General features: G+C 41.6%; 1 protein-coding gene across 1 annotated transcript in view; it reads left to right on the top strand.

Annotated features, from left to right (window-relative positions):
- Window positions 1-221: 221 nt before the first annotated feature.
- The window catches only part of LOC107186659 (homeobox protein cut), a 132,695-nt gene continuing 106,315 nt past the window's right edge, over window positions 222-26,601 (top strand). The window contains 1 exon segment of the mRNA XM_015574583.1: window positions 222-359. Within this exon segment, the coding sequence (XP_015430069.1) occupies window positions 252-359 (108 nt within the window). The 5' untranslated portion in view covers window positions 222-251.

The raw sequence follows: 26,601 nt of genomic DNA, 5'->3' as shown, positions 1-26,601 counted from the left end.
CAGGAGGCGTCGGCGGCGCCGGCAAACGAAGGGGAATAGTTTTGGGCCCGGCGGAGAAGCTCGAAGCCGTCAAAGTGGCTTCGTCACTGGGCCTCCAGGGGCCATCAGCGCCGATTGGGGCCCAATTACTGGCTACTGGCGGTTCGGAGGATGCACCGGCCGTCTACCACGCGAATCTGCTAGCCAGCAGCAACGCGTCCGTGCTCCAGCAGCCCGTTCTAGCGAGCCTGAACACGCCGGCACTGACCAGCATGCAGGCCTCTGCGGAGGCCAACTCGCTGGACATTCAGGCCATGCAGTCCATGGACTGGCTGTTCAAGAAGGAGCGCATATACCTGCTCGCCCAGTTCTGGCAACAGGTAAGTGGTCCAACAACAGTGTGCGCTCCGTTTTGTGGTATACCAGTGAGTGTCGAGATTCGCGACCCTACATCCTCGTGGCTCGTCGTCAACCGTCTAACCGACGACAGGGGATGATACGTACCTACCTGCGTGAGAGTTTTATCTATGGACACTTGTAGCTTCTCGAAGATAGTGGTGTGCGAAATTACGGTAGACGTGATTGTGGGCTTAAAGTGTCCGTGATCGAGAATTCCTGACGATCGAGACCGCGCGGGATCGTAGGGGTGAAATATCGAAGTGGAGAGAGGAATACGGGGTAACCAGTCGCCGGCAAATGGGGTTGATCGTGATGTGCAGAATGGCAAAATAAGATACCGAGGATTAAACGAGTGATCATTTGTCGCGATCCCGGAGCTGATCGAACCACGTTCCGTGAGTCTTTCGGTTGGTAATTGCTGGTCAGGTTCCCGGCCACTTGGCCGACCCCGAGTTTCAACGAGGGTGCGAGGGTGGCGAAGTTTCCCCGACACTTGCTGTTTGGAGGATAGTTCAGCGATTTAGGGGATAGGGCTCGACCGACTTGCGGCAAAGTGGCCCACATACAGTGGTTGACAACCGTTTTCGACAGTGACTTAGAATTTTATTTGTAGGCAGACGTGTGAATGTTAGGGATAAAGCCGTGAATAATTATAGAGAGGATTAAAACGTGTTGCCTTGTAAATACGAGAACCGTAAATTCATACTTTTCTCTATAGAAAGATGTTGGAAATGTCGGAGAAAAGAGCGAGACGGTTTATGTAAAAAATTGAAAAGTGTCCATTTTTTAGACTTTTGATTTAAATTTGAGGTTTTCTGTGTAGTACGTGACTGTGTATACCGAGGGTGACCTGTGCATCCGATGATGTTTATTAGAAATTTATAGAATTCGATAGAGATTTCTTAATTTTCATATTTGACACGAAATACTTTTCAGGTTTAGATATTTCACAAAAGTTCCAAAGCACGCACATTCAGGTGGACAGGAATACGTAAACCAGTGTACGAACATTTCGCGACTGAACACTTCGAATGAATCGTGAAAAACACATTTTCAAGCTTCTCATAGTTTTGCATATCTTTGACAAACGGAGCTGTCAACATTTCACTAGCAAACATTCTTAACGCGAGGAACGTCGTAACATAGTTACCTATTGAAATTATAATTACTAGAATCGTACGCATCGTTCAAGTGCATTCATATAGAGAGTTTTTTTCAGTTATCGTGAACGGTGAAATTGACAAATGTTTCAATGTCTCTTAGTTACGTTTTTCTACGAAATTATTCACGATTAGTCCGTAGTGTGTACAACGAAGCCTGCTGCAATTTCTTAGATTCTTGAAACTGTCAATAAACGCCAAAGCTCCAGTATTCGAGTCTTCGGAAAATCAAACCGATCAATTCCAATAAAAAAATCAATTGATTTACTTCTCCGTACAAAGGATTAACAAATTTTTTTACGCATTTCGTATCTTGAAATATTCAATCTAGGTTTTAAAACGTCATTAATTGTTCCTACCGATTAATCGACGAAGCGAATTATCATCTAAGAGAATTAAAATCCAGTGCTAGGGTGTGAAAATTGCAAGAAAATTTCATTTTCGGAAACAACGGGAAAAAAGTTCACTGTGACAAGGGCGACGCGCAATCCGTTCACTTTGACAACGGCCGTAAAACGCAGCGGTAGGGTCATCCTGTACAGGGCGCGCTCGCGTTTATTCCGCTCAACTAGCTGTTTTCGATAAAATATGGCCGATTAATAACGCGCGAACTGGTCCCGTGTTGGTACGAGATTATGACCTGACCGGGGTCGGAACTATTAATACCGCATAGTTTCATAATTATGTCTATTGATTAGGCCGGGGGGGGGGGGTTAATGACGCCGGAACGTGGCTGGGAAGGCACCCGGGAAACGGAAGGTTCCGCAACTAATTTCCGTCGTTCCGTTGCATTTCGGTGCCCTCCCTCCCCATTGGGGTATCGCAGTGAAAATTTCTCGGCGTCGAATTTGTGAAACGCGGAGACAATTATTGGCAAAGCCTGTCGTCACGTCCCCTTTCCCAACTTAATTCACTCGGACGTAATCGCAATAGACGCGGTGCAGAAAGGTCGTAGTGAGAGGATCGATGAAGCGGTATAACCTGCTGACACGTTTCGGAGGAAAGTGAAAACGCCGAAAGCTAAGCCACGCCGCCGTACACCGTCGTTCATGGTTAAACGGTCAGCCGGCGTGTCCCCCTGACTAATTTCGGTTGAATTGTCATTACGTGAGTTGATCGGACGGTTCTATGTCGATTCGTGCGTGTATACACGAGGGACGCGCGTCAATGGTCAGACAGGATGTGGAGTACCCGACACTTGAGAGAACCACGCTGGGTCTTGGACGGAAACTTTAGCCTTATCGCTTCTTTTCTGCGATGACTGACAGATCGTTTCACGTACACGTATATTTGAAATTATTCATTTAAAAACTCGTGTTATCGCTGCACAGTCGTCGTCGTCGTTACTTTGTTCGTGTTCGAAAAACGGAGCAAACAAATCTGTAAATCGCTGTAAATATTCTCGCATTATCCACCACTTTTATTACGAGAATCTACTATCTCTTTACAACAAAGTTTTTATACTATTTGAATATATTAATAAGTGGTTGATTGAGAAAAACAATGACTTGTGAACTGGAGACAATAGTGATAGGGTATAGACGTATGCTAGAACCAAAATGTCGTACTACGTATATTTATAATCGAAGTATGCAGTAAAAAATAACCTAACTGTCATTGGAGTCATTTCAGTTTTAAAACGAATTGCCTCGTTTTCCGTTCGATGAAATAACAACACTTTGTTTCTCATTCACTCTTTCGGACTCTACAGTTAAGTTCATGAAATCCATTACCACTTCTCTGTCGTTTCTCGTATTATGTTTACCATTGATAGTAAAAAAATAAGAGTGGAAATAATTGGCCGTTAACGATTAACAAATACTCCAAAGTGTTTTTACGTCCGGAGCATAGAAACAATCAGTTCGTTCTGTCTCAGTATCTAAGGCGACATTACGTCTGTTCGTCATAATTTATAGCCAATCAGACGTGTCCCAATAACTCGTTAGAATTCAATTTCCAAGCAGTGCGTGTCCTTTGATCTCTACAGTGGAACGATTCCACCATAAATTCTTCCCAAAGTTCGATAATCCGCCTGCTGTGATCAGAATAAAGGTAAAACGTGGAAGGTTGAAAACAGGTGCACGGTCGATCAACGGCGATTCCGGGATCGACGGGCTCGTTAAGGAATTCTTCGTCGGTCGTGCGTCAATCGCGCAGAAATATGCCCGTCCCCGGAGATTGATTTATGCGTGAGACGAAAAGCGAGGTTACGGCGGACGTTTCTCGATTTTTAACGAAAGTCCTGCGTGCATCGCGATTCCCTGGGAATCCTCGATACATCGAACTACTGATCGGTAGGGTCTTCCGTTACCGAAATCAAACAGTAAGTCGGGTAGAACACTTGCCTAGGCAAATGACCACTTAAAAGCTTGCCTAATTTCAACCCAAATCATTAGCGTTACCTCAACACAAGACTATCGTGACAGCTACATAAACGGACTGATCGCCCAAAACCTAAGAATGGATTTTTATTCCGAAACTTTGTTCAGGATCTAGGAGATTGAAAAAAATATTTCCGTTTCTTTAAAATTAACGAGTTCTAACACCCCACCACCGTAAACCTTTAACGGGCGCCACTAGTCGGTTTGTTGAACTCTGTCAATATTTGTTGATGCGCCGATTAGAAACGATAACAGCAACAGATCCTTCGGAAAATTCGTGGAGAAGACGTCCGGTTGTATTTCTACGGAGCAGCCGTGCGCGCGGAACGAGACCACGAAGCGTACTCCCAATTAGGAGCGTGTCGACCGTGAATGGACAAAAGTTTTGCCATGACTCGTTTCCCCTCCTGCTCCCGGCACAGTGTTCCCTTGCCCCCTCCCCTTCCTCCCCCAACTCTCTGCAGAAGCTTGATCCGACAGCCAGTAGGGGAATCCCTGACGCGGTTCCCGAGATCCCCGTGTGGCGGCGACACTTGCCGAGAGGCGTTCAGCGACGCAGAGACGTGAGTCACGCGCGCTCTGACACCGACAAGGAGAGCTGTCGCGTGGACACTGGCTCCCATAGGTGATATGGACCACTTGGTGGAGCACGGAAATACGTGAATTTACTTTTTGTTTTAATTAATGAAAAATGGAAAAGGTCGATGTTCACTTCTTGAATGGAGATATTCGAGTAAATGTGTCCTCCCGTAAGGCATAATAGTAGAAGTGAAAACGGTTATGTAGATTTTAGGATATACATAATGACGGGACTTTCAATTTTAGACTAGACAACTACATAGTAATGTTATATGATAGATTGAAAATGAGTCCCAAAACCTAGTCATGCGAAGGAGTATCTATTCGTGTAATCTATTCGTAAACTTATATCCGAATGAAACTGTAGTCATTCCTGATAGGTTCAAAACGATCGATTTCGTTTAGATTTCATAACGAATATAAAATCGTATATTCAGAAGGTCAAATTATCTAGATTCCTAAATTGTAGATTTCCAGTGGAAAGGAAAGAATAATCTGATAAACATAGTTTGACGATTCCCAGTTCGGTTAACTCGAATTTTCGTCTCTCTATTCCCTAGGCCAATAATAAAGCTGTAAAAAATTGATCTAAAATGTAATTCCGTTACATTCTCGTTGGATCAATTGAATTCTTAGAATCGTAAAAAAAAAACAGGTTTTTGTTTTCTAAATGTCGTTGTTACATCCGTTAATTTCATGTTAACAAGTTTTCTATAATCGTAAAAAATTCTCCCAGGAAGCCTCACCCCGTTCGACACTCGTTACAACATTTGCGATGCGCTTTAATAAGGGAACGCGGGACGAACAGCAAATATACACGCGACTCGGTGCACCTGCGCTCGATTCTAGTCACCACCTAAGCGGTCGGGTTGCCTGCCGGCAGCTCGTAAAGCGGGTGAACCCCGGAGGTCTAGACCAGCCCTGGACTAGACCAACGAGACGACGCATCCGAAATAAGCCTCTATATTCTATTTCGAGGCCGACACGTCGCGCGATACAGTTTCTCGTGTCAGTGGAATACGGCAATGATCCCCTCGTTGGCCCGTTTTCACGTCCGCGACAATTATCATTCAGTAATTTTTAAACCGGTCGAATTTTGACGATGATAATATAAGACAAAATTGACGTAACCATTAAACCTCGTCTTTGGTCACGATTTCAGATTTATCTATCGATCTATTAGCACTGAGCACTACGTATTAGCAGTCGGATAAATCGGTTATTTTCGAGGAATGACTTGTTTCGAAAACGTAAGTAACAAGATAATAGACTTCGTGGATATGTAAAAATATGTCTGTAGTTTTCGGAAGTGTTAAACCGAGACTGTAATGGTTTAATCAGTTAGTTTGGTTATATCTTTCCAAACTATGGAAGAAAAAACGTATACTCTAATTTAGAAGAGTGTACACATATTTTTCAGTAATGATTAGAATTATGTAGAAATTTTTTGGATTAATCAACGCAATTATTTAAAAGAAAAGCAGCTTAACATCGCGGGACTGGTAAAAAAAAAAACTGAATGAAAAAGGGATGTACCGAGTTTACAGGTGTTGCTAGAGGTTGTAGCTGTCACTGATCGAATAGTTTCAGCAATTGCAGTAATGTTCAGAATATTTAATTTTATAATATGACATTTTTCACAAATCTATCCTATCATTTCTTAAAAGAACAAAAAAAAAACGATTGCGTTCCGTTTTGAAGAGAACAGCATGGAAAACTTCGATTGTTCGCCGCCCTGTCACGCTCCAACGAGACAGGATATTAATTTCCGCGGGCCGTTATTTCTGAAATCGGCGGTTTAACTGCCGGAGTCGGTACGATCGCCCGCCAAACAGTGATTCACCCACACTCTAAATATACCGGGATACACGCATCGCGAAATGCGAGTCTCGTGCGAGCCTTAATGAGCGTTTCCGAGAACTTGTGCAGTCGTTCGCCGGCAGGGAGGGGGAGGGTAGGGGGAAAAAGAAAATTCACCGTAACATCAAGAGCTGGGAAACCTTGGAGACGTTTTCGAATCGCCGACGACCGCTAACGACTCCTGTGTATCGATCACGGAGACCAATGGCACGCACCTCGTTACGCTCGTCGCCGGTCGTTCTTCAACGGGTCGTTCGACCGTCGCATTCGTGTACACGTAAATAATGACGATTTATATATCGACGTCTGATGCTTTTCCATCTGCTGTTCGAGATTCGACAGAAACTTTCGGATTTCCCGTAAGCTCGTATCGGCGTTAATTACCTCTCGCCACACTTTGGAAACTCGTGGGTCACTCGCTACGTGTCGTTAATTTCCACGCACGAATCGCAAATTGGCATGCGTGTACGTGCAACAGATGCACCGACCATGCATTTGGAAATATTTGCCCCCAGGCCCAGGTTCACAGGGGTGGAAAGTCTACCATTGTAGCCGCTACTAAACGGATCGAGGAATTGAATATCGAGTACCGCGGGATTGTTCCATGTGTGTGTTATCACTATTAACCTTCTTCCCATCTTCATACCTTATATTACTACACGCAGTGATAGGTACATTATGTGTTGTCTTTATATGAACTTATCTATTCAGAAGTTGGAAAAATTGTTCCCTTAATAACAATCTATATTATTAATATCATTGACGTCGTATAAATACTACTAGTGGAGGTGGTCCAAATACAGGCTAGGGTCTAAATATGGGCTAGTTGAAAGTATGTATGTACAGGGTCATGTTAGGTGCTTCACCATAGCGAGAATGATGTGAAATTACGACTCGAAAAGAAGCTTATTTTCACTCCATATTATGAAGCAAACATGTTTTAGATACATTGAAGTGTTACGTCTCAAAAATCATAAACAGATTTGGCAATAATTCCTAAATTAAGAGTGCTAGCCCATATTTAGACCATCTCCTCTACATATTGTTATAAATAATTCTAAAAGACGAGATTTATTTTTCCCGACACGTTACAAATACCGAATACATAGATCTTTATGAAATTCCACCCCTGTTCGAACTGATTTACATTTATATTTAAGTTTTATTCCCAAACTTCACGAAATGCATTAACATCGTAATGCAATTGTTTATAATCTTTGCACGTCACGGTTTCTCTTTTTACGACTCGATCAAATAAGTATTTCAACCATAATAAACACTTGTATCACATCCATGCACGGAAAAAGTCATAGCAGGGGGTGAATGTGGTCGCGATAGAGTTCGGTAGCCGAAAATCGTCTTGGATAATTGTGCACTGCCCTCGCCACGAAATTCACCGGTTTCTCCTTTCTTCTTCATCTCTCTCTCCCTTCTTCTTTCTTTTTTTTTATAATCCTGTTCTCGCGCCTTCGGAGACTATTCAAAGGTCGCTTGGAACGGATCCAAAATTCCGAATCGCATGGGACGACATCGCCGCGATTCCTGCGGCGATTCGAGCTTAAGTGAATCCGGAGTGAGCCGTAAACCCAGGCTAAATAAACTTCGATTTGAGGGAATGACGCCCCTCCGAGATGCATTTTCATTCGCTACGATTTTGGTGCTCCGATGCCCGTTCGCGGTGGACACTGAAAATAATTAAAAAAAAGAATAAACATTTGCATCATCGTTCAATTATCGAATCTTGATACGAAGAATACGGTGAAATTTTTATTTTTCACATCTACTTTTTCTTTTCATTCGTATTGTTAGATTGGCGTTAGATAAACGATCGTTTGAACATGTTAAGGTTATTGTTGTCAGAAGATTATATACTTCGTGTAATTTAGTTTCGAAGTATTTATTTTCTCTGTTCCCGACATTATTGCTATGGTTAATATACCTGTGATCAGCGATGAATTAAAAACAACGGGGAAAACGCGTGACCGTTACGTGACATTTTTATTTATCGTTCGCGGAAGCTAATAACGCTTGTTTCGCGCATCTTTTATTCTCGTGGATCGTTGAGGCCATTTGATTTACACAAAAAAAAAACATAATAAACGGGAATCTGTTTATTTACTATTAAGTAATTCATAAAGTCAAGAGCAAATCTAGGAATTTATTTCTTTTCACAAGTATTTTATTGGGCTTAGAATAAAGTAGAAACTTCGTCGCATCCGATGAAAATTTGGTCTTTTACTGTATTTTACGGAGCTTGTAGGTTGTAAATGCATAAAATCCGCAGTCTACTTGTTACAAAATCTCGCTGAATACAGATTCTCGAAATTGTTCGTTCGAAGATCGGCTCGAGCGCTTCACCAATTTGTAGATCATTCAATTGTGTACGCACGGGAGATAATTTTCTGTATAAAGTGATCCAGAACGCGCAGCATCTGAACTTCCGAGTGAACGCGACAAGCATCTTCCCCATCATTGGTCCATCATCCCCGTTACTCCGTCATCGACGATGACCAATACCGATGAGGGGGGAATCGAGCCGGGAATCGCGGGGGTGGCACCACGTCTGCGTTCTTGCACCGGTTCGTGACCCGCCGACGCAAGCGCGGGGAACTGCACGCACGAACTTATGTTCGACATGTGCGACTACTGTATCCTCGGCTACTTCACGTGATTATCAGAAGAGGCGCGGGTACGAAGAAAGAGAGGATTACGTCGCGGGGCAGGGGTGAGAGGGAGAAAAAAAAATGAAGGGAGAAGCAACGGCAGGGAGATCGAGGCGCGAGTAATTACCTGGAAATCATAATTAACCCTTTCGTTACTAATTGTAAGAGTATAGTAGTCTCGAAAGGATCTCGGTGTATTAAGAGCGACTATATAATCGTAAAATGATTTCTGAATACTGAAAATTACTGTAATTTCACCGTCTCGAAACGATTCATGTTTACCAGAAGTTAATTTAGATTAGACTCTTATGCATATTTTCCGTTCAATGGACTATTTTGATTATAGTAAATACATACGTAATTGGTAAGCGTGGATAACTTGACGTAAGTGAAGAATATTAAGGAACGGAGGGTTAATATACGAGAGTGATGTTTATGAAAATGTAATGTCTAGTCGGTATCCGGATCCTGGAATGTCGGAGACCAAAGGAAAACTAACTATTAACGCGATAATATTACACGTGCTAACGTTGTTTAGTATCTCATTAGGTGGTAAATATGACTAATTACTAAATTCATGAGACAACTTCTTGTTAGAAATTACATAGATTTCAAAGCGGTAATAATTGTCTTTAATATTGCATTATATTTTCCTTGATTCGCCATTATGGCGAGTTTAATGAAACGGGTGCTTAGCTCAATTTTCATTCACATTCGTCGTACAAAGAGAATCTATTTGGATTAATAGGCAATAGATAATCCATTATTTTATTAATATATTTTCTTAATTTTTTACTTAATAACATATACATATAAGTGGTACTGGTCAAGTGGTGTACTGGTACTGAGAACTGGTAATGAACCGTTTAAGGGAAAATAATTTTCTGTGGATTTAGCGATAAATACCAAGCGTGAACAAAACAGTACTATTAGGTTTAGGACGTATGAAAGTCAACACATTTTTACTCAAAATTTGATACATTATCGATCTGTGGTACAAAAAATAGGTCATACCTTTAAAAAAAAATCAAGGTGACCACTTGATGCCATTTAAGTTCCACGCCTCAAAACTGTGATAAAGTGTACCGTTAAGTGATTATTCGAGGTGATCAAGTTAGCTGACACCCTGTATACACATACATATATTACTCATTAAAACACATTTTACAATCCTACTTGGAACCCTATTTGGCTTTTTTCGAGTTCAAAAATTGGAATTTCTTTTTCGTCGACTCTCTCTCTCTCTCTCTCCCTCCCCGTTCTGCCACCTACCCTCCCCGCGATCTTCATCCGCTACTCTGCTCTCCACCCCTTGCTTTCCTCATTGTTGCTCCGCCTTTCGTTCGTACGTCAAATAACAGCTATTGAAAATCGTTGATTCATGAATAGTCATCGTATCGCCAATTAGCGAGTCGGATGAATATTCACGGGTGCGACGGACCGTCTATCGTTCAACCTATACGCGCTTTGTCACGCGATAACGCTACTCGTCGGTCCCGGGCTCTACGCGTTCGAACGCGGCCCGCCAACGGAGAAATAAATCAGAATGACGGATTAATCGGTTCGGTTGCTTATTCGACTCGTACCCCGTTTCGATCGAGTAATTCTGAAATGGCCGCACGATGACTGCGAATAATCGCCGCTAATGGCGAACGGTTCGCGTCACTACCCCCTGCCCCCTCCTCATTCTCTTAGTACCAATGAAATTGATTTTTGATGGAATTACTTAATGAACGATACGTGATTCACCTCGTTGTTACGTATTTCCCTGTAAATCGCTTTTACAATACCGTATAATGGAAAATGTTGCTCGTTAATTGAGATTCCAGTATGATACAGGCGAAAGCGATTTTTCCTCGAGGAATATTCATATGTTGCATTAACATTTTACAATGTGTAAAGTATTTCAATTATTTGCGGACTGCGAGGTGTAATCAAGTTTTGATTTTATTTTACAATTTCGCGGAGGACTGATATAGGCGAATAATACTTTACGTTTTTTTTTTAAATTCGTGTAAAAAATCGTGAAGTAATCTTGAATTGCTTTAACCTGCTAAGACTACATCTCTCGTGGTGTCTATATTAGCATAAATTAGGTGTATCGTATTCAAAATCAATTAGATAGTTTTTCTTATCATATGAAACACATGGGAACGACAAAATACACGTTTCAGGATATTTAGAATACAATCAGATAAATTCATCTATACTTTTTTCAGTAAAACGAAATAATTTGGTTCAAGTTTCCACTAAATAACAGATTTGAGAACATCGAGTAACCAGTGTATTAGTTCGGTGTCACGCGCGATACAAATACATAGTCTGAAGAGCGTTTGATAAGCAGCCGGAAGTTGGTCGCGGGCAAACGCCCAGCTTTCCTCTCAATTCCGATAGTGGGCAGCCGCTCCAACAAACACCACTCGATTCGTTTCGAGTCCACTTGCCCCGGAGATTCGGCTTCGATCTATCAATCTCGAGGGGGCTCTACGCCGATGCTTTGATCTACGAAAGCAATCTTATCGATGCGCATACGATATTATTCCCCGTCAATGCATATGTATTATCTGTTTCGTGACGGAGAGTCGAAGAGCTCCGTGATATTTGCTCAAGTGATTTTGTTACTTTGATCGAGCTCTCGGATACCGACTCGGCTCCCTGTTAATTGTTCCGATATAGAAAAAAAGAAACTTCTCCTTTGTATCGTTGTCATCCCCATTCGTTTAGAATATGAAACTTACATTTCACATTCATATTGGTTACTTTTACAAGTTTTTCGCTCGAAAATATATTTGATCCGATCAATTAGAGCTTCGAGTATTTATTTAGTTATTTATCCTTGGGATAGAATTTAATATTTAGACAAGATAATAAAATGTTGTATATATTATAGGTTTTTGGAAAAATTATTTTCTTAATAAGTTAAAAATGATAATCTTGATATTTTTATTGATTTTTTCTGATAGCTGCTTCAATCCAAGTTATAATACTTACTGTCAAAAGTGAATGTAATAGGATTTCGAATAGTTTTCATCAGGAGAAATAGATAACAGCAAACAATTTTGATAATAATATTTGTAGCTAAGATAACATGTCTTTCAGTCCTATTATAGCGATAGAAGTAATAATAGTGAGTCTTTGTTGCACAAAATAGTATAAAAAATAATTTCTCAGACGACGAAACAATAAGAATTTACAGATAACGAGATACTGAAACAGGAGGGAAAGTTCAGTTTGTAAAGTACGTAGTATGTAAATACATACAGTTAAGTGAGACGTTCGAGCAATAGACGGTAGAAACAAAGTTGCGAAATTATGTGACCGAACAATGATATATTCACGAAGGTAGTCTCTAACTACCTATTGAGTTCGGAAAAAAAGAATAACGTATTGTCGATAGTAACTAAATATTAATGCAGAATACATAAGTTGTACGTTCGTAATAAATAGATAAATAATTAAAAATCAGAGGCTCTGAACCATTTGCAGGCGCAGAAGTATGCTTTAAAAAAAGGATTGTTGAAATGACAATTGAATAAGACGGTGGAATTTCTAAAAACACTTCGATCATTAAAAGTCCAGAAAAAAAGTTAATCAAATTTCAAATATTGAATCTAAATGTTCGCACGTTTGTTATTATCAATTTTGTAAGTTTGACGTAGAAAAACTTCGAATTTGACGTTGAAAAATGTTTCAAATTCGATGTTCGCGAGCAGAATCGGTCGCACCGCAGCGCAGCGGAGAAGGAAACTCGCTATCGACAATCGAGGCCCCGGTCGTCTCGTTTTACGCATGTAAATTCATCCGGACGTGACGTGGCGCAAGTCTCGTGGCCGTATGAAAGCCGTCTAAGGCCATCTGTACCAATCGGTGTCCATTAAGTCGGTACACCGACTCGTTTGCCTTTCGGTTTCACGTTTCCAGATTTCTTTTCGGTCGGATTCACTGCGCGGAATCGCGTGCTCCAAACGTGTCCAGACTTTTCTAATTATGATAGGAGGAATAGGCCTGAGACTTTGATCGACAGCTCATCGAGTGCGATGTGATCTGGCGATAAATTACGAAGGGCTGAGTTGCTCGATGCTCATTATCGACTATCTTGGCGAAGTCGCGCCATTTTCAGTCGTAAAACGCCAATAACTTGACCATTTATGAACAGATCTTCTGAGTATAGAGAAATAAATTCTCTTTTTAGAATCTAAAGAAAATTTTCGCGTAAAATTAAATTGAAAATGGAGAACGAAATTTAATCACTTCGGGATAAATATTTTCCAGAACAATCACATGTGATTGAGTACGGGCTAGAATCAGCGTGTCTGACTATCGCTTATTATTTCTACTTAAAACAGAATTATTTCTTTCATGTTGATCCTACTCCGTTTTGACTACCAGTTTACATGAAACGATCGAAACAAGGAGACTACACCGTAACACGGTTTATGTTTATAAACATTGAGTATAAATAATGTGAAATGAATGGACGTGTTGGTCTCAATAATTGTAGATCGCTATCAGTTTTTACATGATAGTTGGACAGGTTAAAGTGCACTCTAACAGAACAGAGAAAAAGAAAATCAAAAAAGGTAGTTCTGCATGTAGACCAAGAAAAGTAACGTGTTTTCTTGCCATCGACTGGGTCAGTTCGTGGCTGTTGATCAGTCTAATTTTCTCTTGACCGGGACTTTCGATCAAATTATCTTATCGACGATATCCACGGCAGCATACTGCGTATTTATACGGATGATGACTCGCATTTGTCCGAAACGAGCCCACGAAAACAGCCTGTAACCTCCACGGATAATTTATTTCATCCTACACGCGACACTATCGGCGGAAAATATATTTTCGAAACGAAATTCTCTAATATTTAATTATCACGCGCGACAATAATTGCAGCGCTATCTCGGCCACAAATTCTCTTTCTGCAGATTTTATGCACCGGTTTTTTATATAGGTATTCTTGTCGCCGAGAGACGCGAATCGACGCAGAAAGAACATTTCATCGGGGAACATGCATGTGTTTTTAACATCGCAATAAATCTTCGGCGTCGTAAAATATTTTTCGTCATCCGCGAACAATATTTTTTCGAGGCTCTCGGCTCGAATTAAAAATAAAACTGATTGTCGTTTCCCGTGTTTCCGACAAATTGCCGCGCACTTGAGAATTGCCTTAAATTTCTAGAATATATCGTAAAAATATTCTCGAAAATTTAAGAAATTCTCCGGTGTGCTTTGAACTCTTCAAAAAGTTCCACTTGGTTAATCCGTTGATTTTTGTGAATCGCAGTAACGCGCACTTTCAATTCTGTTTCTCGTATATCATATATATTTCCAAAAACACCCGAATCTATCTGAAAATTTATAAATTGTAAGAAACCCCCAGAACTGTCTCCAACTTCCCAAAGAATATTAGTCCGACGATCCATAGATCCCCGGATGATCGGTGTGGCGGTCCAGCTGAAACTTTGTATCTCTCTCTTTTTTTTTTCTAAATTGTATCTATTGGCTCGAAGCGATTGAAAGTAATTGAATGAAGCGGCCGGTTATTTACGAACGTTTAAGCGGAGCCAACTATCTGTCCATTCATTCGGTCTTGTCCCTTCATTCATTCATCATTCACTCTGGCCGGTGTACGGGCGCTGCATGTATAGCAGTAGTAAAGGCCCATTCAATTGATCGGTGATTGTCTAAATTATAAGATTGCCATACAATGGCTCTCATCTCGACCTATTGGGGTCTCGTTCGACCGTTGCGTCACCACTTTAGGGCCGGATCGTAACCCGTGATTTCCCCCTCCGCGATCGAGGGAGCCGAACGGTTTACAAGCCAGGGTCCCGTTCATGGTAACCACTGGCCTCTGGTGTCCACCGGGTCCAGCTTAACCACCCGCTGCTAGGAAATGCACCGATCCACCGACACGTGGGAAATCTGGACGGCTAGGATATAGTACTATGCTGGCGTGAATTCGATGATTTTGTGGGGGCGTATGTGTCACTGTTTATTGCTTCCTGTGGGCTTCAAGAATTTCGGTTCTGATGAGAAGATGGTTTCGAGATTTGTAGATACTGAAATACGGGTAGTATTTGAAATTTTATTTTGAAAAATCATTAATCAAACTTAACCGTTCACGTTATACATATAGAAATCGCACGTAACGAAATAGTATTTTTAATATTTGTCGAGTCAACTTTTTACGTAACTTACTTAAATGATGTACATAGGTGTTATTATTAATTTCCTGTAACCTAACTCGGGGATGTTCTTATATTTTGATTTTAAATTAAGATCAAATTAAGATTTGATTGTAAATTAGATTTCGATTAGAATTATTTGGTGCAACTTGCTTGAATAATGTAGTTCTTGTTAAGAATCTTTTGGTACTTTACTCACACTGTTACCCCTTTAACGGTGTTTGACGAATATACTCGTTGTGAAGAAATGACTACTTTTTGGGTAATGACGAATATACTCGTTGCGTGAACAAAATAAAATATCTTTTGCTATAGAAATTGAAATTTTAGTAAAAATTGAAAAATATATTTCTTTTATCAGAATAAAGAAATCAAATTATTACACAGTTCCAAAATAAAATTCCACCGTTAAAGGGTTAACAAATTTGTATCGAAAATAGTTCAGCATCATATATAGACTTCTACTCGAATCATATTACACGACAATGTTCCGTCCAATATCCACAGTGATTAATTCCGCAAAAATTGTCAAGGACATTTATTTTAAATACAAAAAGGCAAGGACTGATAAAGTGGCACTAAAATTTGAAAAAAGATCTCATCGTCAAATCTTTTTCTCATTCGACTTTTAATGACAATTATCGAACTCTTACTCCTTATTAATGCTATTCATTGCAGTTACTTGAATGCCTAAAACACAATGTATATCTAGATGTATTCGATAATCAGCAACCTTATCTATCGATTCTGAAACGAGCAGTTCATTTTCCTATTTGCTCGGTCCAATTTGTCGAGAAGGGTCTCGAAATTCTAAAAATCGGTTTCAGTCTAACGGAGAATGCGGGGCAGGAGCTTTTATTCGCGATACTATTCCGGAATGTTGCCCGAAACCGTAATGGACTCTGACGAAAAAGAAAGGCGACTCGAGGGACAGTCGTGGGGATGCAGTCGCGCGCGCGCGAGTTGCGCCCTAATCCCCGGAAACAGGCTTAATTACAGTCGCGTCCGAAACAGGATAATGGCCGAAACGCGAATATGGCTATCCCGTGTCTGGCTAACTAGCGCCCGGCCGGCAAATCGGTTTATCGTTTCGCCGAAAAGTTTCTTCAATTCTAACCGAGAGGTCCGTCTGCGCCGAACATCCCGCGCATTAGGCACTTACGCATTACACCTGCACCGACGTTGTTGCAGGAAACTTGCGAAACGTTAATTAGCATTCGTGACAACGCCCGGAAATGCGCCACGGGTGATTCGATTTGAGACTTGGACCATCCGTGTTTCAGAATCCGTTTACCACCGGCTTTCGCTCGAATTTTTCCCGAACTTCTGGACAGGCTAACACTGTCATTAATTAGAAAACTATTAATTTTTCGTTGATAGAAGATAGAATAGATGTTGATTAGAGACCGAGTTTGTCGGTTCGATTGAATTTTCTTGCCGATTTTTGAGAGGCAATATAGTAGTGTCTCGTTAATTGAGGGGTCCAATGCAAGAGGAAACTATGTTACAACAGTAGTGTTGCGAGGTTTTGTAAATATGCAATCATAGTACTGACAGAAATTCTGCAACGTAGTTATAAATGAGGGAATAATAACTAGACACCCAGAGGTGTCAGAATTAATAAAAATCTCATTTTCCTACATTTTGTGATACAGCAATAGATAAGACACTCAATTCGTTTTCACTCAGTATTAAGTGGGTTAGATCGCTGTATCACAAAGAAGTTTGCCGCTCCGATTTCAGTATTCTGCAAGTTTTTTAACAAATAGCACAGTAACGTCTCGTTAATTGAAAGAATGTCTCAAATAATTCCTACTTAACGGACAGCCGCCATTTTTTCTAGCGTGGAAAATGATCCTGATGGAGATGAGATAAATTTTCTCGATCAGAAAGGCAAGTATGTACGTATCAAATCAGAGGATCGATCGCTCCCGGTTGATTATTATCAGCGAATAAGGTGTATATACCAGGTGCGCCGGAAAATCGCAACACCCGTGCAATCGTACCGTCACGGGACACGGAGTTTCTTCTTTTCTAGACAATACCGGCCACGTGATGCCACGAACGTACGCGCTCGCGGAAATTTATCGTGGCGGCGTGAGGAATCGCCCGTTTGGATTTACTGCAATCGGTAACAACGCCGCGCAAAAGTCCCTGGGATATCGAACTTTCGTAATCGGTATAGCCATGCGTCACAATTGTTACTTCATTTGGAACAACGTGTACCGGCTGGCCGCGTTCATTCGGGCAGATAGCGTGCGGTTAAACGCTTTCGAAGCAGAGCTTGAATTTTTCTTTTTTCTTTATCGACGAATATCGCTTGTTTAATCGCGATATTTTTCCGGGAAATTCTCTCTCGGGCACTGTTGCATCTGTGGATAATTCACATCACCTTTTCGACACATGCTGAGAGAAAAATTGAGTGTCTAAACACTGATTGTGTTTAATCGGACTCGTATGGGGAACAAAACCGAAGAATAGTTGTCTGTTCTACATTTTGTCTACGTACTTACTAACAGTGTTCTAAGTAATTTGTACAGTACAACGTTGCTGTTCATTGGGTGTCTTTTCACATAGGTAGAAATGTATATGACCGAGATCGCTGCCATAATCACCTGCTTATTTTCCATCCATCCAACACTATTATACTCAAGAACCGGTACAGGATATTAGAAACATTTCTCTTCAATTTCATCAATTTTATACTTTGATCTCGAAACAGATTTCGATCTTTGAGTTGACAGCATAAAATGTCAGAAACCTGTGATCGAGCGTTACCACATTGAATTCGTACCGCGTACGCCCGATCACCAAACGGTGATCATGACCGATCGAAACTCTTCAGGAATCCTTGGCGAAGAAAACAGAAAAAAGGAAGGAGCTTGCACGTGCAACAGCACGCACCCCTGCGGAATTCTCCTCGGCGCGTAAACGCTCGTAAAGCAAAGCGATCCTCGAACGCCTCGGTGTAACTCGCGTTTCCACGGTGTACTCGGTCGAAGTTATCTGTGCATCGGCCGTGAGTGTACGCTAAATACGCGCGAGTCGGGGCGGGGGTAATATCCACTGTTACACACGTAAATACAGAGGCGCGTGCAAACGCGCGGTGCGCCACTGGAGGCGAGTATTAAACGGATACTTGCGTACAGGCCTTAAGTAGGCTGGCTCCCGGTGTCCCGTGTGCGTGAATGTATGTTTTTACGGGGGTGTGTGTGTGTGTGCGTGTGTGTGTGTGTGTGTGTATGTATATGTGTGTATACGTGCCCAGCTGGCTGCGCCGCGGCAGACTCTCTGCGGAAGCGTTGCATTGAGACCAATCGAATAGAAACTAATTTAATACAAACGAACACACACACATACACGTACACTGACGTTTCTCGTGTTTCCGAGCCCGTGAATTTAATGCTTCGCGAGCGGATCTGTGGGGGAAAGTTGGGGATTTTTTTCGCGGATCGCCACCTTGTTGGAACATACCGATATATGTATTTCTTTTATATCGGCGGATGTATGTACATACGTCAAATTGAGGTTAATGGAGAATAATTGACATTTTATTAGGAAATAGTGCATCTATGATATCTGCCTATCCGACAAATGTATTTGCATTTTAACTCTACTAAGCAGTTTCATGTATTACTCGATAAGGATTGATTCTTCGAATGAGTCGTGATGCATTCGGACTTAATAATTCCTATTATTTTAATTGAGTATTTGATAATATCACCGGCGTGAATGAAAAGTCGCTTGATTTGCGTGTTTAACGAAGACGTCAGACTAGCGTTAAAATATAGAAGAAGAAAATTGAAAATTCACCGATAAATATGCCGAATCGATACTCGATGGACCTAGCTGGTGGGACTTAATTAAAAACCTAAAAATCTGGATAGACTCGTAGGAGAAACACAGGAGATTTAGAATTTACAATACGACGAATCGGTGTGGACAAGCGCTCGTAAAACCTAATTGGAAATCGAAAAATCAAGGTGGATTCGAGCGTTCACCGTCAGACATTTACCGTACACTATCCCAGGGACGAGTCGGTAAATCACACGGCTCGCGAAGATCCGCGAACCTTTTGCGCCACCGCGGATTGCGAAACGCTTTCAATTAGTGCGCTTTCTAATTGTAACTCATCGCAATTAGAATCGACGAAATTACGTGCGCGCGCGTTGTACCGCAGCCGGCTAGTTCGCTCGCGCGATTATGTGCCGACGCCAGATCCCTTGGTGAGCCCCCCAGACGCGCGTATATGTATCCTCTCTCGGCTATAACCACGTTGACGCGCCCCGTGCAACGCACACCGTGATTCGTGAGCATACGCGAATCGGTATACGGGTTATTAAGCAAACCGTTCGCACGTTACTCGTTCCCGCTCCTCCGCCGCAGTCGCGCGGGCTTTCCTTTCTTTTTCGTGTTCTCTTCCATCGCCGTTCTCCCTCTCGGCTTGCGCGCCCTCGCTCGCCCGTCTCCCGTGTCTGCGCCTTCTTTTGCCTCCGCTCGCTTCTCAAGTGGTTCCGGCCCGATGCAAATGCGCTCGTAAAGAGCGATGATGATAACGTTGGGAACGAAAGAAGCGCGAGGGAACAGAGGCGAACGGAGAAATTAGCGAGACCTACAGATGGCCGGATACCACCGTCGCTGAAATTCGTGGCTGCTTGACCCTGCCGGCTCCGGGTTCTTTGTTTTACGGATACGCACAACCTGCTGTGTCTTTCTGATCTCTGATATACGTAGCCGAATTACGGACGTTTACACGCTCGCGCGCTTGTGTCAGACAGTCTGGATGTTAACACGTTATCTAGTTAAGTCTATTAAATGGTTTGTCAACAATCTGCGAGAAATCTGTTAATAGACTCCGATAAGAATATTGTTTACTTAGGCGACCATTTCAAATCATTTCTCAAAATTTCATACAGCGATATAGGTACCTGTTCCGTCGTATAATTATATGCCGGAACACCATAACTCCGTTCTATAATTCGAAAATTGTTGTCCGCAACCTTAGATATGTTTTGTAGGCGCAGCTGACCGAGCGACGCGTCAAAGACCCAAAATGAAAACATTTCGGAGGTCAGTCGCTCGGTTCAGGCGTCTTGTGTGAGTGCACTGTTTGTATCGACAGCTGACCGATAGATCACCAAATAATAAAAGACCAATGGCCCGGTAAGAATTTCAAACCAGCGATCTACCGGACAGGCAGAGTGAGTGAGAGAGAGCGGGAGAGTATTGAAAAACGTATATACATATAGCGTTATTCGCACGACCCGCGACACTAGACCAAAGACTCGATATCAAACCAGTCAATCGTAACCATATCTTGCAGAAAATGAATTTTACATAGTACCTTCACTGAGTCGTCAATTATTTGGCGTCAAATATTAATTTGGCGTGCGACACGAAGTCGAATATTACATTCGACACAACAGTACTCGTACATTCATACAAGGTTTAGGAACTTCTACACTTCGAAAGTTTAGATAAGTCTAGTGTGGATTTTAATAAGCTAGTAAAATAGAGTATTAGAGTGTAGGTAATAGAGTATTAACTTCTAATTTATATTATTTAACCAAGTACATTCGAGAAGTATTTTAAAATGAAAATTACCTGGTTTAACCATTTATGTTTCTTAACCAGTAAAGGACGGGAAGCCTATTTTTAGGCTTCAAAGGGGTCGCTTATTTGTCGTAGTATAACACTGTGACAAATATGTAAAAGTTCTAACGCGAAAATATAAACAGTCATGAAAAAAGCTGTCCGTCCTGTAAAGGTTAAAAGCGTTAGTAGGAAAAACGTATTTATTACAATAGTAAAGCCACCGTTTTCCCAATGTGTACAGCGGTACCAATGGAACGAATTGAATTACTTTTCTGTATACTAAGGATTATTTATTCAAGCGTTATCTTAACGATTTCATTGATCCCCGACTGACACCTACACTTTGGGATAATCAATTGCTGACAGACCATCAGTAGCGCTACCCTGTTCCCTCTGTGTTCAGAGATACCAATAGCCACTGGTCCCACCATATACTCGACGTACATTCGCCGCCAAGAAAACAAGGATAGAGAAAGAGAGAGTAGCCGCAGGGAAAACAGCGATATGCATGTGCGATACGCTGGCCTGATATTTATACGGCCTTGCGCCGTCCGTTTCGGATGTGGACAATGAGCCACAAACCGTCTCATGGGGTCGCAACGACCGGCTCGTCCTGATAAGGGACATAAGTAACACCTGAACCGTGCTTCCGGTTGCGAGCTGCGAACTTCGTTGTGAGCTGCGTGGTCACCGCCGCGGTTCTAATTTGTGGACGATTTAAAGCAGCGTTTTCTCTGGCATAGAACATATTTCACGAAACAAAGAGGGTTCGGTGTATTCTTCATCCAGCTACGGTAGAGAAGTTACCCGAAAACTTCTGTTCCATTTCGCAAATTTTATATATTCTTTGTTCCTCTGATGACTTTTACATAGTGACCTAACACCTTCGGCGTGTCTACCTATTTCAAAAATGTATTAAATTTACAAGTATCAAATTACTCCTTTTACTTAAATAAATATTAGCTTCTGTTTTGCTAGACAGAAGCTCGTATATCGGTTTCAATCAATTTGTACACATATTAGTCTGGATAGTTGATACGTTATTTACAGAACCTGAGAAATGTTTGACATTCAAGATGAGAGAGTTCATATTTCTGAACATTGTTTCGATCAATTATCTAAGCGTATTATACTCAAGCGCGTACTGGACTTAACCGCCAATGACCACACAGAGTTATGGCAAACCAGTCCGTTCGACGGACACCTGGCATTTCGCGAACGGTAAAGGCAGCGAATTTAGGGCTCTGGTGTTTTACCAAAGGTTTTATAATTAAATTACTTATATATTGGAAATATAGGAAAAAGAACACTCTATGTGACGCCAACCCATCTATGGTCGAATTGGTAGAATAGTGTAGTGTAACTACATTACACTTAATGTAGTCTAACTACTTCTTCCTCGTCAACAAGTGCCATTAAGCTCGACAGTGTAGGTATACCATCTTACGTCGATATGGTAAGGGAACTTACGAAGACTGACAACCACTGAAAGGATAGAACGCTCCGCAAGGAAGAGTCAAAGTGAACCTAACAGTAGAGGAAATACATTTAAGTAGCATGATCCGCAATGAAGACGAGCCACAATTGACACGGGGCTGTGGTAGACCAAACTTAATTACACCTGTGACCCAGAAAGTCACGGAGTAAAGCATCACCGGGGGCCCGTTTCTCGAAACTGCCCGCGGGACCATTGTTCGCAGCGCGAAAAAGAAACGCGCGTGGCACGCATCTCTGTGTGGATAACCGGCGATGCGAGCGCATTACTGTAACAACGTATCCGCTACTGCATCGCATTATACACCGAGTTACCGCTATTTTCGCGCGGCCACGGTTTTCTGCACTTTCGGCGCGGCCAGCGGCGCCGCGAAAACGTCGCTAAAACAAGCCGCATCCGGCTCCGTCTTAACGGGATCCCGCCGCGAGGAAGACCGACTGGCTGCTTTGTTCGTCAGTAAAGAGTTCTGATGCGCTCTCTACCCCACTTCGCTCTTTTATTTCAGATCGGAGGTTCGAAGACGAGCAACGAAACTCGTTTCAGTATCACTGATTAGTACTGGTAGCCATTTGTTTGATGTGATCGATGAATCCCATCCTTGGATTTTATTTTATTTTACTTTTTTCTTTAAGGGGTCATGCTCAGTCAGGAGGCCGAAAAAAGAGTGTTCTTTGGGAATTTTTTTCTCGAAAACTATATGACCTTTTTCAAAAAATGTTATTGTGTTTCAAAGATTGCAGTTTATACATTATAAGGTAATTTTTTTATTTTTAAATATTTATTAGTACATAAATGGTGAACGATCTCCCGTATGTCTCTTCACAAAAAGTGGTCTGCCGTGATCACTGTAACTTCGTAACGGTTCATCTGAAATTAAAAATTCAGTAAGATTTATGTAATGAAAGAGCCAATCTTGTCCTTGAACCTGGGGTTGTTCGAAATATTGATTAGGAACAAAATAACGGACGTTTTCCTGAAAAAGTGCGATTTTCACCTAAAAAATCACTCGTTTTTGGTCAAATAAAAAAAAAGTATGGAACGAACAAAAAAATCCTTCGTTCAAGGACAAGTTTTTCTGATTTGAAAAAAGGTGCAAAAGGCTTCATGTAAATCGACACAGTAGTTTTCGAGAAATATTGATCACCGATTTGAAAAATGTAGTTTCGAGAAAAACGCGTTTAAAATTTCAAGTCAAGCTTACACTTATATAAAATGTTCATTTCTTAACGCCCGTAACTCTGTCATTTTTAATTGGACTACCTTGAAACTTGCACAGACTATTCCCGAGATGTTGTACTTAAAGAAAATGTAGAAAGTGAAAAATCGATTTTTTGAAAATTTCTGACTGAGCATGACCCCTTAATAATATCGTTCCTTCGACGAAATCGTACAGTGGGTTCTGAAAAGATTTTTGGACGGTGATTAGGTCAATACTGTAAAATTAATATTAGATGCTTTGTGTTGCATAATTTGGATAATTTAGATAGTGTCGAACGATAATCGTAGGGTAAGCATTTTTTAAGAGACGAATAATTTTTCTTGCAAAAGAACCTTTGTCGCAAAGAGTTAACACTATGAAGTGCTTAACCCCTTGTGGTTCAGGATATAAAAATGAACAAATATAATAGCAATTTTATTAAATCTATTTTTGTCCTACAGACTAAAACAAGTGCCTATCGCTGCAACTAATACTGAATATTAACGCCGAAAGCTTATTCTATACTGATTGATTTGCCATGCTAGAGCCGGGAAAAGACTATGAAAACGTGATTAGGTATTATTATTTAGAATTTGTGCAACATTTGTTCGAAAAATACAATTGTGAGTGAAAATAGTACGGATAAGGGAGCCTCCAGCAGTGAGTTAGCTCTCGTATGACACTCAAGATTTAAGACTTTCCTTATGCTCGTATGCTTGTATTATTTTCCTATGCATAGTTGAAAAAGCTAGATTTAAAAAAATTTTTTGCTCTTTTTCGATTGATTCTACGATCGCAGCAACGAAATATTTCAAGTGGAATAATATCGCTCCTGTTACAAACCCATCTAAAATTGTTCAAAGATATTCGTATTCGGCGAGTAGATCCTAAATACCACAGAGCCGAAAAGGGATGATACAGGAGTGAAACACCTTGATAGAAACGCGACAACGTTTAACGACTTTCGATGCCGGGTGCCGCTTCCGGGAGCTGGCGTCGACGTGCTCTCTCCTCTGACGTTGTTTTTCAGTTTCCGAAACGCATAAAACGAACGAAGTGGGCTTCGATCTGAAGGGGAGACAAGTGCCAGGAGGAAAAAAGGGCCAGTGACGCTTGTCGAGTCCCCGAGGAAACGGGTCGCTCGAAATAACGCGGCCAAGTAACACGTGTGCTCGTATATACATACACGCGTGTACATATGTAGGTATATATTTTGAATACGGATACAATGTCGTCGGAGTTGGCCGCGGAGTGGTGGATATTACTCGGCCAATGTGAATCAGACCGCTTGCTTCCGGTTGTAAACGACCGGCTAGGGAGGATTAAGTAGACTCACCTTGGATGCGCTACGAACGCCCGCCTCTAATTACCTATCACCTGGACTTGTTGGTGGCGTTACCATTGAATCCGGGCAGAGTAGACCAACGTTGTCGAGCTTGCGTTAAATTCATTTGCGCTAAAACGTTTGTCGAGCTTTTGATAAACTGCTCGGTAAAACTTTAACGGATTTCGTTAAAAAAAAAAATAATAAGAAGGTAATTCGGATGAATTTTTAAAACGAATTCGATAATTAGCTGCGTAATGTATTTTATAATAGACGAAAGGCTGTCCTAGAAAAAGGCTGTTTGGTTTATTTTTACTGTTCAGGATGCTTGGGTTGCTTTGAAGTTTTTATAATACCGATGACTGTAGTTTCTACAGTGTAGAACCTCGAGGAAGATATTTTACTAATTACACGTGTACATTCAAGCTGAACAATCGCATTCTGCCACATCATTCTACTTGGACTGTAACGGAGATATTCTAGATCTTGCAGATAAACGGATCACTCTGTAATAAACCGTAGACTTTTAACGAAGTATCTATGTAGAACACATTCTACCGAGCTAAGAAACAAAACGATAAAGGGTATCAAACTTAAAACCACGGTAGCTGCATTTGAAATTGATAAATTCCCACCTGGCCGATCGGAACATGACGAATTCAATGTTTTACGAGGCACGCACGGGCTTCAGAAGTCTGCCCAATCCCTTGCAACGGTTTACATGTCGTCACAGAGGGGTTGTCCCTTTCTCCATGGAGAAGAAAGGAATCGGCAGAGGGGCTAAGGGGAGGCCTCTGGTAGCAAAGCTAATTTGACCGACACCCGATATGCAGATTGGCAGGCCTGGATCTATGTAAAAGCATGCGTCAGGCACAGGAAGAGTGGCGTCGGGGAAAAGAATTGGCCCAGAAACTGGTTCCAGCTGAATGAGCCCCGCGCGACGATAATATATCGGCTCCTCCGTTCGTTTTTTACGTTTTGTGTTTTACGGGGCGGGTTTTGTGGGCACCATTTCCGAGCACATGTCGCTGAAAACCGCGTGTGCGAACCCCCTCCCCTCAGCCCAGAGGAATTCGACGCGCGACAAATCAATTCTTGAGGAGAGAGAAGCGAAATTTGATTTCTCTTATAAACTTTCGCGACGAACACCGTGACAATTGTCATTGGTACTCTGTCAAGGCGATTAAATTCGATGTTTTTTTTTTTATTCTTGAAATTAAAAGAGCGGAAACGTAATGGGCGGGATCACTTGGAAGCTGACTTGGCCCCACCATTCGGTCACAAAAGACACGTACCACACGCAGGGGCGCGGCGCTCCGCAGCTACTCGAAACTTCGTCCATGGAGGACTAACTCGTTGTAAATCCAATTAGCGCCCGTGGCTTTGAAGTGGCTTTCCACACTTGAGCTCCTCCGTGTCAAGGGCTCCGCGGAAGTATTTCCTCTTTTTTTTTTTTTTTACTTTAGATAATTTCCCTTTCGGTTTGACTCCTCCGCGGCTTCTTTCGTCCCGTCTTCGATGTCCCTTTGGTTATGACCTTCCGATTCCTATTAAACGCAATCACCCTGAGATACCGAAGGATATGGCGGATTTTAGTATTCGAACTGTTTGGAACGAGGAATTTTTCATTCCGAATCCAAAAAGAAAAGCTTCTGGATGGAGAGGTGTAAGTTGAACAGAATATAAACAGCAAGGATTTAAGAAATGAAAGCTCGTAAGAAAATGAAGGCTTCTAGTTTGAAAAATTTATATGCAACAGAAACATCAATGGATTCGTCGA

This window comes from Dufourea novaeangliae, unplaced genomic scaffold (genome assembly GCF_001272555.1).
Source record: "Dufourea novaeangliae isolate 0120121106 unplaced genomic scaffold, ASM127255v1 scaffold80, whole genome shotgun sequence".
NCBI lineage: Eukaryota > Metazoa > Arthropoda > Insecta > Hymenoptera > Halictidae > Dufourea > Dufourea novaeangliae.
Note: the sequence above shows the minus strand (reverse complement) of the source record. Positions and strands in the feature narration are given on the sequence as shown.